Here is an 18,347-nt window from a genome sequence, read left to right as displayed (position 1 = left end):
GCATTATATATAAGTTGCAATTAAATATTTGAATTATTTGAGTACAAAACCAATATTTGTGCAAGAAAGTAAAAAGAAAGAAAAATATGTAATTTTAATTCAATTGTTGTGATTGTAATTGCACTTAATATTATATGCAATGTTAACAAATCGATTCTAGAATGGGGTGTTTCAATTATCATCATTGATGGTTGTTGGCTCACGAATGACCTAGGAGAAATCTTTAGATGATTTCACTTGCACAAGCGCACATGTCCAAGTAATAAAGGGAAGTATAGAGTCCCAAGTTATCATCCCACGGAGAAAGTATCACTATATTAAATCACTAAACTATGTAAAGTCTAAACAAATTGCAAGTATAAAAGAATGGTTAAGAAAAGAATATGGACTATCGAAAGTTACTCGTTCCTTGCTCTCACAATGGTGTTCTCACTATGACAAAAAGTTCAAAATAATTAGTTCCTCGCGTCATTATATATTTATGTCCTTCCTTTGGCAGGAAGAACAACAAATAATAGGAATCAAATATCACATGGAAATTGTATTGTGCAATAAACTAAATATTTTAGAAATGAAAATATTTTTTTTAAGTTTTCTTCTTTTCAAAATGTCAATAGAATAATAACAGATAGAATGTAAAAGTAAGGAGCATCATAAACTAAAACAGGAATGGATTTACTAGTTCATTATTGATCGGCTGTAACCTTGAACAACAAATAATAGAAATCAAATATCATTGGAAATTGTATTGTGCAATAAACTAAATATTTTAGAAATGAAAATATTTTTTTTAAGTTTTCTTCTTTTCAAAAAGGAATGGATTTACTAGTTCATTACTGATCGGCTGTAACCTTGGCTCAACACCTTATTCAACAAAATTGTTCTGGTTACTTTTCATTGCCATACATTCCTCAAGCACTTGGGCTAAATGGTATTTGAAATCACGTGTTCCCTTGCAATTTCGTTCCCAAATTGGTTTGTATCGAAGCTATGTAGGAACTTGGGATGTTCCTTATTCCTAAGGCAACCAATGAAAGTTCTTCTGCACTTTCACCTCCCAACTGATGTTCCGCAGTTCAAAATCATTCGCTTCTGAAAATTAATTTCTCAAACAATCTTAATTTCCATTAAAATGTAACAAAAGATGAACAAAACATCTGAATTCCATTGAAATCAATAATAGAGTTGCAATTACAGTCATCTTTAACTGCTACTACTTATCTATTCCTAAAAGAAAATTAGCTTATGTCAACAGAAATGGCTAAAAAGAAAGAAAATGTTCCAGCCACCAGAATTTCCATTACAGATTGTTGGAAATCAAGATGAGGAAGATTTACATAAAATAATGAAAAGACGTTGAAAACACAAGAACACTGAAATCCTATACTACTGCTGCAGAAGTTGATTGAAAGTGAAAAAAATGAAGCAGGGAAAGTTGGAGAAGACAATGGTGCACGAGGAAGGAGAGGGCGTGAAAAGACTCTGTTCTGGACTCTTCCTCATTTCCTTTTATAGTGAAGGAAAAATGAATGGGTCTTCAGCAATTGGATCCATTGGTTTTTCACCGTTCGATCAAGATTTTTCTTTTTCTTCTTTGATGATGCATCTGAGCTTCCTTCGGTTGTTATTGTCTCTGTCTCTCTCTCACTTTGCAACAGTTTTCTCCTCTTTTATGTGATTCTCCACTTTTTCTACTTTGACATCATGATTGCCATAGTAGGCACCTTTTTGGAGAATCTTTTTGTCCACATTGAAAAAGAAAAAAACAAAAGTTAGCAAATTTGAAAAATGGTGAAGTATAACTCATTCTTTCTAATTTTTTATATCATTATCTAACTTTTGTCATTTTGTCTCTATCTATCCCATGAACAATATAATTTACTACGTTTTCATGACTTTCTTTAAAAATCGCAAACAAGGAACACCAACAAGGAACGTTTCCCTGTAAAGGAATGCCAGTGATAGGGCTAGAATAGAGGCCCATCAATGGTAGTAATCTTGTTCCTTCTTCATTTGGCAACAATTGTTGAGTGAAAGTATATGGTGTTCTTATCTCCATACTCACATCGAGCTCTTTGGAACCAAGCTAATTCTTCTCTAATTAGAATGGTTTTAAGATCCCTCTATTGAGCCTTTTGGAAGGACTCTTAAGTTAACATTCGAATGAAGGCTAAGTTATGAGTCAATGTCTCTCAGCCTTCCTACAAACGATTCTTCTGTCTCTGGATGGCTTTGAAAGAGTTATCATGCCAATTCAATACATTTTCTTGAAACTTAAGAGAGACTTGACAATCAATGGGAGTCATGATCCCAACAGTGTTTGACAATGCCCTCAAAGTCCTCGGCTATAATTATCATGGAGGTCAAAACACATTAACTTATATTTTATAGTTGAGATCAAAGAGGATGAGCAAATACAATACATTAAGGGTAATACAATTGTCATGTTACAAGAAATAAAATCACTTTCTTGCAGAGAGAAAAATTTAGGAGAGAGAAGAGAAAATGAGGTGAGAGAAAAAATTTCCCTAAAATCCATCTATCCAATGTCTCTATAGGAAAGTCATTTTGTTTTTTTTGGAAATATTTCATCGGTTCATCGCTTCGCGATTAGTCCGATTCGGGGCAGGTCCAGGATTAAAGCTTTAAACCCCTCCCAAAGGTGGTACTGGGGAGATTCAAACACATGCCCTCACCCCCACCTGCTCAGCTCTCATGCGCCAACTGAGCTACCACCATTTGGTATAGGAAAGTCATTTTGTTGTCGTGTAACATGACAATAGCATTACCCATACATTAAATCATTTTAAAATTAAGGAGACTGCCTATGCTTCATTCCTTGATTACCTTAGTTCAAATCTTGAGCTAGTAATTGAGGAATTTTATTATCCAAAATGCACGAAATTGGTGTGCCAGATGTACTTTGAAATAGAATAGAGAGAGAGACTTCACGATTTTTAGAAGTGAATTCAGTTAAAATTAATATAACAAAAAATTATATTAAGGCTTTTATTTGATTTATTTATTTATTTTAAAAAAAAAACATTTGTAAGGTTGTACATTAGGCACTCGTACATAATTGATATTAGGGGTTGGTTCAGTTAGGAATGATCGAAGAACTTCACTTGAAAAGTCTATGACTGTTTTATACAGTTACAATTGTGTTTGAAATCATTTAAAAATTATATTAATGAAGGGAAAAGTGTTTGTAATTTTAAACGACAAAAAGTTATGTCATTTTAAGAGAGATACAGACACAGAAAATTTGAATTTTAAATTAAAAAAACTACCCACTTTCTCTCTCCCATGATTTCCGTTTTTCTGTATCTATCTCTCTTAAACTGACATAACTTATGTCATTTAAAATGACAAACATCAAATCCATTAATCAAACGTAACAAATAAAGACTAAACGTCTTTTCAAATCCTAACATATTTGAATTACATACGAACAACTAACATGAAATGGATTTCATAAACAAAATATTTCATAAACAAATCAATTCAATTCCTATTTTATAGCTTTCCATATATAAAAGAATACATCTTGAATTAATTCGCAATCTTGTAGGTCAAAAAAAAAAAAAAATCGTTAAGTGATTCTTCTTAAAGCACTTCTTATAAACAACCAGTTGTTTTGAATGCTACCATATTCTTTCCTTTTCATACATAAAAAAACGGAAGCTTTTGTAAATAATCACGACTAAATGTGATTTGTTTTATGTCATTATTTTTTAAAACCAAATTATGACAACATCTAGCACACAGATCAATTGGCACACTATTGTTCCAATTTAATTAGTGATATTGAATTTAAATATTTCATATGTGAAAGAAAAAAAAAACACTACTATACCTACAAACAACTGGTCCTTTTGAATGCTACCATATTCTTTCTTTTCCATACATTAAAAAAAGGAAATATGAGTATATTGTTGTAAAATGCAACACAGGTCATGTTGTAGATTCAAAAAAACATGGGATCCATTTTGTTCACAAGAGAAATTTTTTTGAAGTGAGCCCCATGTTTTTTTGAGTCTACAACATGACCTATGTTGCATCTTACAATATTATATTCATATTATCCTTAAAAAGAAGGGGGAAACCAAATAAAGATAACCATCTACTTACCCCACAGATCAATTAGCACGAAATTGTTTCAACCAAGTCAATGATTTCGAGTTTAAATCTTTAGTATATAATTGTGTTAAAACTTGATACTCGATTGGATTATAGTATATCAATTGATTAACTAATAGAGAAATCTCTTAGAAAAATAAAAATAAATAACAAAACAAAGAATGGTAATTTTTCGAAAGTTCATGCTCATTTTTAGCTTTAACTCAGCCAATGTCATTGTTATGCTTAATGTCATAATATCAATGTCCATAAGTCTATTCCCTCCCCGTTTTGGGCTTAAAAAGCCTCGTTAATTAAACCAAATCCCAAGCAACAAATCACGGACTACAAGGGTGAGAGAGCATATGTTGATTATTTTAGGACACAATGCCAACAAGACATGCATATTTCGGTGGAAATTTTGAACCTTTTTTTCGCACGAAAGAAAGGTCATATCACCACAATAATTCAAATGGCTTTAGTCTTTGTAACTATCCGCAATATTCAACAGAGAGGAATATGATCCAAGGAGCCCACAAATGATTCCCAGTGCAGTAATTGTGACGCTCAGTGCAACCTAAAAATGTGAGGAAAGAAAAAACTTGAGCAAAATAGAAGGAATAGGAAAGCTAGTTAGGGGATAATATTGATAAGAATGGTACGGGGGAGCCCAAAAGGAATCTCCATCAATTGGCCAACAAGCGACAACCTACAATAAGTGAGTCAACACATGTTTAACTGTCATGCAGGTCCAGAAGAAGCCTGTGGCGGAGGACACCACCAATGGACTAAGCTACACCAACCGTAGCAATCGGCTCCGACACTACATCTCAACCCAAAATCTTAAGGCATTGAGTTTATGTGTCCTTCCACTTATATACTCTTAACTCATTACCAACCAATGTGAGACTCATCACACTTGAATATCTCAACAATCTCTCCCTCAACTCAAGTGTGAATCCCAACATTGATATGCTCCCCCTCAATCGAGTACCCCAGGGCCCAAGTACTCAATCCGCCTCTTGGCCATTCACCAGGCTAGCTCGAGCACAACCCGACTCTGATACCACTGTCAGGCGGGTCTAGGGAGAACCCCGTGGCAGGAGACTACCATCAATGGGCTAAGTGGATCAAATACACCAAGTAGGGTTTGACACCATATCTCAACCCAAAGCCTTAAGATTTTGGGTTGAGATATAGTGTCCGATCCGCTTGCTACGGTTGGTGTAACTTAGCCCACTAGTGATGTCCCATGCCACGGACTTCCCCCTAGACCCGCCTGACATTAACTGATGTTGGACTTTACTACTATTCACACTTGAATAATTCTAACAAGCATTATTATTCTATACTACAAGTTCACTTATATTTGGCATTTGGTACAGCATATGCAGTTAGCAGTTTAAGATTGTGCGAGAAAGAGAAAACAAGGCTTTGATGTTAAAAACACAAAAAGCCAAACCCCAGTCCACAAGCTCCCCTACTTGCGAGGGTTGGGAGAGGATCTATTGTACACAAGTACACAATCTTCTCCTTACATTTTTGCAAAGAGATTGATTCTCTAACACGCACCCGTCACCGGAAGGTCACAAGGAACCTTAGTGCTGCCGGAAGGCTCGCCCTCATGGCTTTGAAATTCAATTACAAAAAATAAATACAGATGTTTTAGGTTTGTTTCCTCTTGCAATAGATGTGAAGAATCTGACATGAAAACATTAAAAACATGCATGCATTTGTCTTTGGCTATGTAGAAGTTACAAGTTACAACAAACATGAAACATTGATTATTCATTTTTTGTAGTATGTAATTCAGTAGTAGAATATATTAAAACTCAGTAGCAACATCTAGTCTGAAATTATGCTCTGGTTAGTGTAAAAAATTACCAGAAAATTTTCATTACATCTACGGTACTATGAAAGAAAAAATAAAAAATTAAATGCAAGATCAGTAGCACCGTTACCTGGGTATTTGTAGCCTTTTTCCCCACAATTTTCAGAAAACATAAACTTGGCATTATCACTGACTGAAAAATTTTGCACACCCCAAATTAGATAGCAGTTTCATTGGAATTCCTCACAAAAAATTGAAACAATAACAATAAAGCACAAAGGACTGTAGTTGAATCTACATCATGTCAAGTTAATGCTAACAAACATTATAAACATAGATGCAAGTTATATACTGCAAAAGAATCAAAAGACAACTATGCATAAGTATATTTCTCCAAACAACTATGCTCAATTAGTCCTCCTCAAAGTTTTGAGAAACCCTGCCCATTTGCCAGCCGTAATTGAATAAACAGATAAATTTGGACAAGAAATAAACATGTGCAGCAGAGCATGCTCCGTCACAATGTTAGGATCAGTTGAATACAAGGCAAGGAACTCTATTTGTGATGTGACACTGTTTCATGCATAAATGCTAAGACGAAAAATGTAAACTCAAAAAAAGCACAATACTAGAAGACAAAGTAATCTTTTATCTCCCTTTTCCATTTTTTGTCTACAATTATGTTCTGGACCTACGTTTTTGAGCCCCACAAGCTTTTTGAGGTTAAGGATTTTATCCATTATAAGGTAAATCCCTTTATAAATAAAGGGTTAAACCTTATATATGCACTTCTTCTCGAACCCTAATATCTTGCTATCATTGTGCACACACACCACCCCTTTTTCCTCCTACCTATTGAATGTGCACAGAGATATGCCACCACCTAGACTATCTTCTTCATAGACACCGCTAGTCCACATATCTCACATTAATCACAATCCTCTTGGATCAAAAAGTAGTATTACAAAGTTGATATTCACAAACAAAGATTGACAAAGCATCAAATAATATTAAATTGAATATCATAAACTACAATCACAATATGTCATAAAAAACAAAGCTTTTCCCTTCACTAACCAGTGAAACTCCATATCATGTAAAACAAAAAAGGTATTTAATATTTTGGCTTTTGGTGTGAGGCACGTGCATGGTCCGCAGTTACAATCGAGAATTAGACACACACAAGAAGTATTTGCTTACCACAAGTATACTGAAGAGAGAACCAATCAAAGCCATCACAAGCCCTGAAATTACATCACAAGAATATTAGTGTCATTTAGTGCATATGACACATTACCAGTTTTCATATTTAACGAAGAATTCTGTCCAAAAAAAAATATTTTGATGTATTTTATTTGTTTCAGGCCAAGCTAACAAGTTTGAGGCCAGTTTGACAAAGCTCACGATTTTGGTTTCAAAAATGCTAAAAACAAACTTCATCAGTTTGGTTTTGATTGAAAAAAATAAAATAAGATAAAAGCAGAAAGGGCAACTGAAGAATACAATACATATCAATATGAACATATACTATCATAATATCCCCACTTTAACTTGTACAAAAGGAAAAAGAAAATATGAATATAAGTCTATGGACAGAAAGCTATATCATTTTCTTAAAGTGTCCTTGAGTAATTGAGAGGTCATATTAAAATTAATGTATTATAGAGACAAAGGCTATAAGACTTACCAAAAAAGGGGATAAGAAAAGCAACACAAACTGTAGATGCAACAAGTACTGTTCTAAGAAGAAGGAAGCACCAATAAGTACTCGAAATTCTTTCTGGTAGCAACTCCTCTAGACTTCTTGCTAGTGGGTTCATCAACAAAGCATATTTGTTTACTATTAAGGAAAAGTCAAACTAAAATAATTTGATCAAGCAATCTCAATATTTTTTGAGTTTCATAAACTACTATTTGTGACAAAAAGGATATTTAGTCAAAGGGTTAATTACCTGAAAGAAGAGAAAGAAACACAAAATTAGTAAAAATATTGTTCACGAGAATGAAACTATTAAAATAGCACTAAGATACTCAAAAATTCTCAAACTCACTGTTGTCCACAATGCAACTTTGGAAGCAAATGCACCAGGTGGCATATTCAATGTTATCTGAGACAAAGTGCCATCGCCAAACATGAGAAATCCCATGATTGCAACGCCTCCATATATCAAAATACACAAAACAAAACTGTATGCAAAGAAATGAGTTGAGGAATCAGAAAGAAGAAATCAGATATGTTTTGCCAGTGACAGAGAAGTTAGGTACCATACCATGTTATTAGTGCTTTGGTGAATTGTTTTTTGTCAGCCATAGACTGATATATATTTGGAAAAACTGAATGTCCTGCATAGCAAAACCCATAGATACCAATAGCAAATGGAATGCCACTCCAATTTACCAATGGACCAGTGTGATGGAATCCAACACTGTCTGTTGCACCAACACTAAACAAACAAATAATAATCAAAAGGGTTGCAACAACCCCTCCAGCTGCAAATCACAATAAAAGTTCCAATAAGGACATGTTAGGTTGTAAAAACTGAAAACAGAAAGAATCTTTTCTAGACTTTGGAGAACCTGATAGAAAAGATATTATACGAAGATCCTTCAACCAAACAGTAGGGAGAATAATAAGTGCAGTCAAAACTCCAAACAAGTGCATGGAGTCTAACTGTAAACCACCCAAATCTAAAGATGTTCCAGGAAACAAACTAGTGAGGTTATCGCCTTCCAAGGTGATGAATTCCACACAATATGACTGCATTCATGAAAAGATATCATGTACATATAGTGCAGAGCAATAGAACATAGCCATTTTCAAAGGAAACAAAAGAAATGGTTGCAGCACTTACATATAATTCAGTGTACAAAATGATCTGCAACAAATATCATAAGTAAACACCGATAAGTAAAAGCACTAATTTCAGCATCAGTAAATATATATTAGATCTCAATATTCTTTCTCACTACTGTATGATATGAATTTAGATTATACAACAAATAGAGATAAATCATCTTATTGTACATTCTGTTAGAGCCTTAAGACATAACTTATAAAGATCAAAGATAAAAATGAACCAAAACCAGCTAAGACCATAGTAAATGTTGGGAAGTTTATGACTATTGTAAATAGTCTAATAAGTAATAATATCTTGAATTACGATATTTGAGATTCTTGTAATTGTTACATTCAGTTTATATAATAGAGAGCCTTCGTTGTATAAATTAGACACACGGATTTCAACATATGTCTCTCATTTTCTCTTAATCTTAACATGGTCTTAAGTGTCTCACGAGAGACAACCCCAAGTAACAAGCTTTGATCAACAATTTTCACTTGATTTAAATATAAATAAATAAACTCACTGATACTACTATACGGCCATATTTTCCAAATGCAGCTTCTCCTATATCTGGGTAGCTTGTGATTCCTTCTCTAGTTTCAAAGCAGAGTCTCATAAGGTTGGCTGTATAACAACAAATAACTGCAAAAAGAAGCAACACCGCCATGCTCATCCACCCAGCTTCTTTCACTGTATAAGGTGTAGACAAAAGGCCAACTCCAGCCATCACATTAATCCCTGCCACGGTAGAACATCACCTCATAAAATGGCCACATTAAAATAAAAAATAAGCAAGTAGGGTAAGATATTTGTAGACAGAATAATACTTTCATAAGGGAACAAGGTGAATCAGATAGAATAAAACTCCATAAATCGGTCAACAAATTTTCCAAACAAAAATATCAACCTTCCATGGCATGTTTGGTTTTGATTATTTTGTTAAGAATAGTCTCTTTTTCATTCAAAAGCTCTCTCAATAAGCTTTAGACTATAAAATATTTAGAGCACAAAATAAGCTAATCCAAAGACACACTCAATCCCTTGTAGTATTCTGCAATAAGAATACATAGAGAATTACAAATTATAGTAATCCTGATCTTTAAATCCGTCATCCCGAAGTTATATATATAGACACACACACACACATATTCATGTCTAACAGGAGAATGCTTTAGCTAGGAACTGAATTTGCAATATTTATAGAGCACATGCACATATCAAATATAGTGTTCAAGGATAAGGAAACATATTGCAATGAAATAGCATACCGTTGAAAACTGTTTGAGTGAAGCTGCATCCATAACCAATGGGCAATTCTCCAGTATAATGCCTTTGCACTGAGGCTTTCTCCCACCATGTTGATTGATTAATAATGCCTTCCTGACCAGATAGAAAAGGAGTCTTTCCATCTATGTCTAAGCTACTCTTTGAAAGATTGCCAACACTGGAATAAAGAAAACTTGGTCCTCGAAGAATTGATTCAAAATTTGGAGCTGCAGCAATTGTATAAGAATCTGTAGTCTCTCTGTTACAATAAAGGGAGGAAAAACAATAAGAAAAGAATAGTGAATATCTGAGTTCATTCAAGTTACTGAAAAAAGGGAAGCACCCCAAAAACCAGATAACACAATTCTAGCAAAGCTTATTATGCAATCCAAGACAATCTCAGTCACCTTCTCACAAAACAGTTCACCTGCACAGGACATCAGATATGGCATCTTCATTCAAACATATTTAGTCAATCAGGGGAAAATGTAATAGAAAAACACTAATTAAAAAATTGATCTAAGAATTTGGCATACAGATACAATCAAGCAAAACAAATTTTATGTAAAAGTTGAATCTAGAAAAGGACAACATTTCAATATTAAAATCATGACAAAGGATTATGCTGTGAATTTGCTTTAAAATGGGTGGGGCCATTTAAAATTAAAAGGAACAACAAAAGAATAAAGAAAAAAAATTGCCAAACACAAAAGGGTATGAGGAAACACAAGTAACAGAGAAAGTGTTAAAGTTTTCAAATTTAAAAAAGCAAAAAGATAAACAAATGGTGAAGAAGATTGTACTTGTAACTTTGAGGCCATTGCTGAGAAGTGAAAGACTGAAGCTGTGTTCTATCATTTCCGTCATCATCACTGCCACCTTCACTGCTACTCTCACTCTCAAACTTCACAGCTTCAATATCCTGTTGTTCATCATCATTGACATCTTCATCGTTCTCCTCAAACAAAAGCTCAAGGTCTTTCTCCTTCTCCTTGTTGCTGTTGTTATTGTCGTTACCAACCATTTTTGCAACTATAACAATCTGAAACCAAAGATTCAAGACCCCTTTTCACAGTAGCAGATGCACTGCAGATTATATATATAATGTGTTGTGTTAAAATCTGTGTTATTTAATTGTTTATGATGTTTTCACCAAAAAAAAAAAAAAAAATTGTTTATGATGTATGTGAATATGTGAGTGAAGAAAACTGTAGAAGGTAAAAGAGAAGAAAAGGAAATGGTATTGAGTGGCTATAAATGTAAGGAAAATGTTTTTCTTAACTTGTAGGAGATGAGTTTTTTTTAGGCTTTTTTTACTAATTTATCCATCATTAATTAATTAATTAATAATTATTTTGTCCCTTGATCAAAATTATCTATCAATTTGTCCATTTTTAATCGATTAATTTGAAGATTTAATCGATTAAATAATCAAAACTGGCAAAATTAGATGACTTGAAGATTTAATCGATTAAATCTTCAAGTTAATCGATTAAATCTTCCAACAGCCAATAAAGGTCAAATCTCCTCCATAAACAAAAGCAGACTGCATACGAAGCAAATCAGCAAGTTAGTAAGAGTTGATTACGATTTGTATTTAATAGGAGCTGATTGCGTTTGTATTTAATAGGAGCTGATTGTGTTTTGTATTTAATAGGAGCTGATTGCATTTTATTAGGAGTTGCCATTTTACAAGTTGGTACTTATTTCATTGAAATGTTGCCCATAAATAGGCTCAGAATTACAAATTACAAATAAATTTGAATTGGTGACAATCTGTAACCAACTTGTAAAATGACAACTCTTAATAAAACGCAATCAGCTCTTATTAAATACAAAAACATTCAACTCCTATTAAATACAAAGTGCAATCAATCAATGCTTTCATGCTCATTTGGTATATTTAATCGATTAAATATAAGTTTTAATCGATTAAATCAATTAAGAGGGAGATTTAATCGATTAAGAGTGATATTTAATTGATTAAATCTTCAAGTCAATCATTTTTGTCAGTTTTAACCATTTAATCGATTAAATCTTCAAGTTAATCGATTAAAGAGGGGCAGATTGGTAGATAGTTTCAGATAAGGGACAAAATAATTATTAATTAATTAATGAAGGACAAAAGAATCAAAAAACTATTTTTTTATGTCTGATAAATAAATTTATAAGATCCACTCACAAATAATTGTAAAGAAAAAGAATAGAGGTGGGACTCATGTATATGACCGGGGGGGGGGGGGGGGGGTTGTGTGTGTGTGTGTGAGAATTTAATTTATTTTATGTTGCAAAACATAATTATAATCCTAAATATATTTGAAATATGCCAAAGAAAGATTAAGAAGGTGAATGAAGGTGTCCAAAGAGTTAAAAGATATGTAGTATCTATAAAACATAAAATATATAGGTATTTGTCAGAAAGTGTCTCGGCATTGGGAAGAGTTGTCAACTGTTCAAATTTGTTTGGATGGTAGAGTTTCTATATTAAAAAAAGTTTACATTTATTATTTAACATGACACAATAAAATTTTCTACACACATAATATTTTGTGAGACTCACATTTTTTGAAATAAAAAAAAATTACAGCACGCAAAACGAATCTCTATAATATTATTACACAATCACTTTTTCTACAACATAACTCTTATAAAACTCTTAAAAAAAAACTGTTGTATTTAATTAAATTAGTATATTAGGAGATAAGATTAAATTAGAAAAGTAATTAATAATTTATTATGCTGTGATTTTTCTTTGTAAGGGAACACTTAATGCTGTGCTGGAGATCCAAATCTAGGATAATCCTTTTTTTTTCTAGGATAATCCTTTATTCTTTTCAAAGATGCTAACACTTCAAATTTTATACAATTTTTTTTCTATATCTTTTATTATTTTTTGTTAGAGAGATATGATATAAAATTATTGAACTTCTATTACTTACCAGCTTAAAATTTTAGATAAAATAATTGTTTTATATGATATATGCCTATTTAGCATGTCTTATTTTTAACTTTTTTTTTCCTTAAAAGCATAATTAAAGATTCCTTAAACATAATTTTATAAAAGCTCTTTTTATAAAAAGAGATTTTTTATAATAAAGAAAAATGGATATATTTTTCTTATGTTGTAAGAAAAAATCACCTTATTTTGTAAAAATAAAAGTACAAGTGGGATCTATAGGTAAGAGAAGAGAGAAAAAAGTGGTGGGACCCAACCCCTTTTTGTATGTGTAGGAGAGTTGTTTATCTAATGTAAACTGAGATAAACATAACCCAGAGAAAAAACTAAAAGCTAAAGCCTTATGGAAGGCATTTTTTAAAAAATGTATGAGAGTTTTTTTGAGTTTTTATACTTGTTTTATATTTTTATCCTTATTTTTTTTTTTTTGATAACATCCTTATTTTAAATTATATTTATAATTTTTATCCTTTATCCTAATAATTTATCTTTATAACAAATTATTTCATCTTCACTCCTTTGGAATTATCCGAACAACTTTATACAATCATCAAATATCTTTTAGCTGTATTTTTTAAGTTTTTTTTTTTAATTTTAGTTTAAAAGTAACTTTTAGTTTTTTTAAAAAAAAAGAAGTATCAATCAGGCTCGGAAGAGCTAAGGTGATCATAGGTTCTGGGTTCGATCATCATTGTCATCTACTCTTTAATGGAATTAAGTTAGTAAAAGGTAAAATAAAAAAAAATAAGTCTTTCCAATATCTACATTTCAAGCTCAAAATACTCTTGGGTCCCAACGATTCTAGCTTGATAAGATATATTAAAACCAACGATTCTAGCTTGATAAGATATATTAAAAAGATATAATATAAAATTATTAAAGATATATAATGTATCAGCTTAACTTTTTAGTAAAATGATTACTTTATAATTTTGATGGAATTTTTTATTTATAAATTACAGGTATTCTTTACAAGAGACAATCTTATTTAGGATGAATCCAAAATTAAACTTTTAAATTTCTCTCGAACATAATATTGAAGATGATCGTATATATATTCTCAGGCACATGCTTTCATACATCAATTAAGTTATTATCTTTTGATTTTTGATTGACTTTTTAGCAAATAATAACAATGTAGTATTGCTAGCAAACCCAATGATTTGATTTTGATGCACTATTGATGGATTTGATGCACTGTCTAGATTTGATGCACCTATACATCCCTCATTAAAAGGCGTAACGTGAACGTCACTTGAATTTTAAGCATAGCTGGGTATCTTATTTCTCTTCCAGTTTTCATTATTCATTTATTATTCGGTTTAAGTCAGGTACAGTTATAAAAAATAATAAAAAAAAAAAACTAATATTACGTTACATATAATAAATTTCTCTCGAACACATCTTTTAAAAACTGTGTCACTTTTTTCTTTTTCTTTTTCAAGTAGTGGAGCCCACAAATTTATCTCTATGATATGAGGTAATTTATCTCTTTTAACATGAGATTAATAAAACTCATTATAAAAACCGCAAAAAACATTTTATCAAATTTTGAACATAATTATGTACTTATAACTCAAAATTAAAATAATTGATTTTAAATAATTCACTATCAATTGATGTACGTGTTTGGAAATGTTTTGATGTATTATTTGAATAGATGATATAATGTAGTTACGTTTCTTACCAGCTTTCCTTGCCTATAGGCTCCAAATAACACATCATAATGGGGCACGGATTACTCGTCATGTGCTGTGTGGTATTTTGCTGAGCTGTGTCTCTTTCCTTATGAATCATGCGTTGCGACAAAACCTAGAAAACTCTAAAATAACGCCCTAACTTCCAGCACCTGCCACTACGCTGTTACTTTACATCATTTTACGCAAAACAATAGCTTCGCAAAAGTTCCGTTCAGTATGTAATTTAATGGTTTCAGTATTTCCGATAAATGTTTTAAGGTTTATATAATGGATATAGATAAATTATTTATATTCATTTTTAAAATGATTTCATTTTAAGTTAAAAAATTAATAAATTATAATAAGAAATATTAATCTTAAAATAAATTATAATTATAAAAATATTTTAATTTATGTCTCAAAACAATATTGTTTTAAGTTTAATGTAGATAACTTATCTATGCAGAAAAAATAAACATATATTTTAATATAGGAAAATTATTTTTTCATGCTAAATAAGAAGAATCATGTCATGTAGCAGAAACAATATTACAATGATATACAAAAAAAGAAACAATATTACAATCAGGACTCACAAGTAAGAGAAAAGAGAAAAAAAATAGAGATAGGACTACCTCTATTTTATGTGTGTAAGAACTTAACTTCTTTGTGAAACGAGAGAAATTTAACCTTTAATTTAAGGGCAAATTCCCATCCGAAAGGTTTCTTGATTTTTGAAGATATTTGTAAGTGTAGCCTAAAAAATTTTGGGTCGAAACTGAATAATTATTATATTGATTAATTCCGAATTAGTCTTATATATACTTGGGCACACGCATTATTTTTTTCTGTCTGGATCGTGAGAATATCAAGAGACCTAACTCATTACAAAGGCTAATTAAGATCATAAATTCCAAAAGAAAAATATATATAATATTTTTACGTTTTAATATATTATAAGAATAGTCAGTAATATAATTTATAATTTAAATATTTTAAGCTAAAAATACCCTAATATGAGAACAAAAGTCATTTCTACATATATTATAAATTTAGGGTTTTAATTTTAATTTTTTAAATGAGGAATATAAGGATATGTTTGAATATGATTTTATTGTATACTTTTAAAATTCGTCTTCAATAGAGATTTTGAAAATTACTTTTAAAAGCAGAAGAACAATAAAATTTGTTTGAAAAGAATAAAACCAAAAAAATAATTTTTGAGAACATTCCAAGGTTATTCTCCACTTTTAGTTTTAAAAATAAAAAAAAATATTGTTTTAAGAGTTATTTTACAAAACAATTATTTTGAAGCAAGGCTTTTTTTTTTGTTCTAAATTTTTTTTATAAAAATACTTTTAAAATAAAAATCAAACAGGCCCTAGCGAAGATTAATTGATCGTGTGCAAAAATATTTTTGAAATGAAGTTTGAAAGAAAACTAAATATATTTTTCACAAGATTAGTGATAGCATAATTATAAATTCCTGTATGCGACTTGAAGATTATTGTCTTGATTTAAGAAAACATTAATAACAAAAAGATATTTTTAATCATTTGAAAAAGAATTTATTAATTTAATCATTATTTGACCGAAGAGGAATCACGTTCAATATAGAATACGGCGACTAGGGATCTCTATGAGGGAGATGACCGCTACAGTGCAAATCGAGGATGCAATATGCAAAAGGCTAGAAGCCGATGTATGCTAAAGCACCCATATCTAAAAAATCTGATGTATCGTATTCGATATTTTTTGATGTTCTCAGACATTCTGACACTTCAACACGTATTATAGAAATTTAAAAAAAATTCAAAAGTTGCGTTGTGTTGAGTTTTTAATTTCAACTATTATATTCGTTGGATTACGATTACCATTTTATTGACCTTAATATAAATATTTGGAATATCTTATGTTTCTTTGCAAAATTTATGAATATTATAAGTTTGAGTAAATATCATTTTCGGTCCTTAGCAAATTTCACGATACCCGCTTTAGTCCCTAGCAAATAAAAAGGCTATTCGTGGTCCCTAAGAAATTCAAAATGGACCCATTTAGTCCTTTTGAGGGACTGATGTGGGTCTTTTTTGAATTTGTGAGGGACCATAATTTTAACTAAATGGATCCATTTTGAATTTCTTAAGGACCACGAATAGCTTTTTTATTTGCTAGGGACTAAAGCGGGCATCGTGAAATTTACTGAGGACCAAAAAGGATATTTACTCTATAAGTTTAGATTATATTTTTGTTAAATTATTGAATATTAAATGTAATATACACTAAATTAAAAATATTATTTAATATCAAAACGTGTCCTGACGTGTCGAAATCTAATATTTTTTAAAATTAACGTATCGGAGTGTCGTGTCGTATCGTATCACGTGTCCCGTGTCAGTATCGGTGCTATATGGCGTGCAGATCCTTATTTGTATCTTTTAGAGCCTATGAAACTGCTAAGTGGGTCCCAAACAATCATAAATAATAATAAAATATTAAGCTAAGCAAGAGTGAAATAAAATAAGACAAAAACTACCAACTTTCTGTTGGGACGGGGCCCCTCAATTAGATCACACGAAAACGTTATCGATCGACAATTTGAACTTACTGCTCGGCACAACTAACTTATCGGTTGACACTACAAGCTTACTGACCAGTCTCATCGATTGGTTATAAATGAGGTAGAAGGCATAAAAATGTTAAAGATAAGATATCAAGAGAAAGACACAGAAAATTTTGACATGGAAAACCTTTTGTAATGCAAATAAGTAAAAATCACGAAACACTAGTCTAGAAAATCTTATGTGGAACTAATGCACTCAAAATGAAGATTGGACCATTGGAATCCATTGCAACCTCGGATTATGCAGAAAAATTCTGCAGATTTCTGTTCTGTCCGAGTGGTAATCGATTACCTTTCACTTGGTAATCGATTACCATGCGCAGTAATCGATTACCAATGTTTGGTAATCGATTACCACCTGTCAGAATGACCAGAAACCAGTTTTAATGCGTGAGAAAGTCCCCGTTTGGGCATGATGCCCTAGGAAGTCAGTATTACTGATGGGGGACGTTAATACCTTTAATAGCGGGACTTGATACTTAATAATTATGAATTAGGCAGGATGAAAACAAAAGAGAAGACGTTGTTTAATGGTTATGAAATAAAGATTCCTGAAAATTAAATTGTGTATTCATAACGAACAAATTGCAATTGACTTGTGGTGAGACTATTGGGTTGTCTGTTTTTACCGAGCCTTTCGATAGAGATTCTGGCACTACAGGTAAGCTTTCGTGTCCTCGATTTTGCCCATTATTGGTTCCACCATACCTCATGGAGGGATAGTTTATATGCATGATGTGTTTTCATGAAATGATGATTATTGAAATGCTATTGAGCTGCTAAGTGCAAGCGCCTTATGACATGTATGTGGTGTTCCACCTAGACGGTAAGCCTGAGTATGTGGAGACATACAAGATAGTGATTCTGTGGGTGAGGTACAAGCGGTGTTCCTTGTACTGTAGGTTGTAGACGTATGTAATTCCTGCATGTTTATTCTCAGGCCAATATGACTCTTACACACATGACATGGATATATGCTGCATTGCACAGATTTTGAAAATGATATTATTATACTGTTTTGGAACTTATATTG

General features: G+C 31.7%; 1 protein-coding gene across 3 annotated transcripts; it reads right to left on the bottom strand.

The window, feature by feature from the left end:
- Positions 1-1,168: 1,168 nt before the first annotated feature.
- Positions 1,169-11,256, bottom strand: LOC133309946 (amino acid transporter AVT1A-like). 3 transcript variants are annotated; one of them, XM_061510809.1, is made up of 12 exons: positions 10,863-11,256; positions 10,062-10,318; positions 9,317-9,531; positions 8,803-8,826; positions 8,528-8,708; positions 8,221-8,440; positions 8,002-8,137; positions 7,885-7,902; positions 7,638-7,785; positions 7,151-7,194; positions 6,081-6,143; positions 1,169-1,737 (listed from the first exon to the last, which is right to left on the bottom strand). In XM_061510809.1, exons 1-12 carry the CDS (start codon positions 11,081-11,083, stop codon positions 1,645-1,647), a joined length of 1,620 nt encoding a protein of 539 aa, XP_061366793.1. In that variant the 5' UTR covers positions 11,084-11,256; the 3' UTR covers positions 1,169-1,644. The 3 variants fall into 3 exon arrangements, with proteins under 3 accessions (XP_061366793.1, XP_061366794.1, XP_061366792.1); XM_061510808.1 differs by lacking the exon at positions 1,169-1,737 and adding an exon at positions 3,555-4,696 and having other exon boundaries at positions 10,863-11,252; XM_061510810.1 differs by lacking the exons at positions 1,169-1,737; positions 7,885-7,902 and adding an exon at positions 3,552-4,696 and having other exon boundaries at positions 7,638-7,790; positions 7,998-8,137; positions 10,863-11,254.
- Positions 11,257-18,347: the final 7,091 nt, after the last annotated feature.

The sequence above is a fragment of the Gastrolobium bilobum genome, unplaced genomic scaffold, assembly GCF_033153095.1.
Source record: "Gastrolobium bilobum isolate Gb01-03AN ecotype WA unplaced genomic scaffold, APGP_CSIRO_Gbil_v1 utg14995, whole genome shotgun sequence".
Classification (NCBI taxonomy): domain Eukaryota; kingdom Viridiplantae; phylum Streptophyta; class Magnoliopsida; order Fabales; family Fabaceae; genus Gastrolobium; species Gastrolobium bilobum.
The sequence above is the reverse complement of the archived record's forward strand: the minus strand, read 5'-3'. Positions and strand labels throughout refer to the sequence as shown.

Coding starts and splice junctions, on each gene's coding strand:
- LOC133309946 (XM_061510808.1), bottom strand. CDS start 11,083: ATGGTTGGTAACGACAATAACAACAGCAACAAGGAGAAGGAGAAAGAC. Junction 8,827..9,316: donor ATGGCCGTATAGTAGTATCA/GTGAGTTTATTT, acceptor TATTTGTTGCAG/ATCATTTTGTACACTGAATT. Junction 7,195..7,637: donor TTTTCTTATCCCCTTTTTTG/GTAAGTCTTATA, acceptor ATGTAATTTCAG/GGCTTGTGATGGCTTTGATT.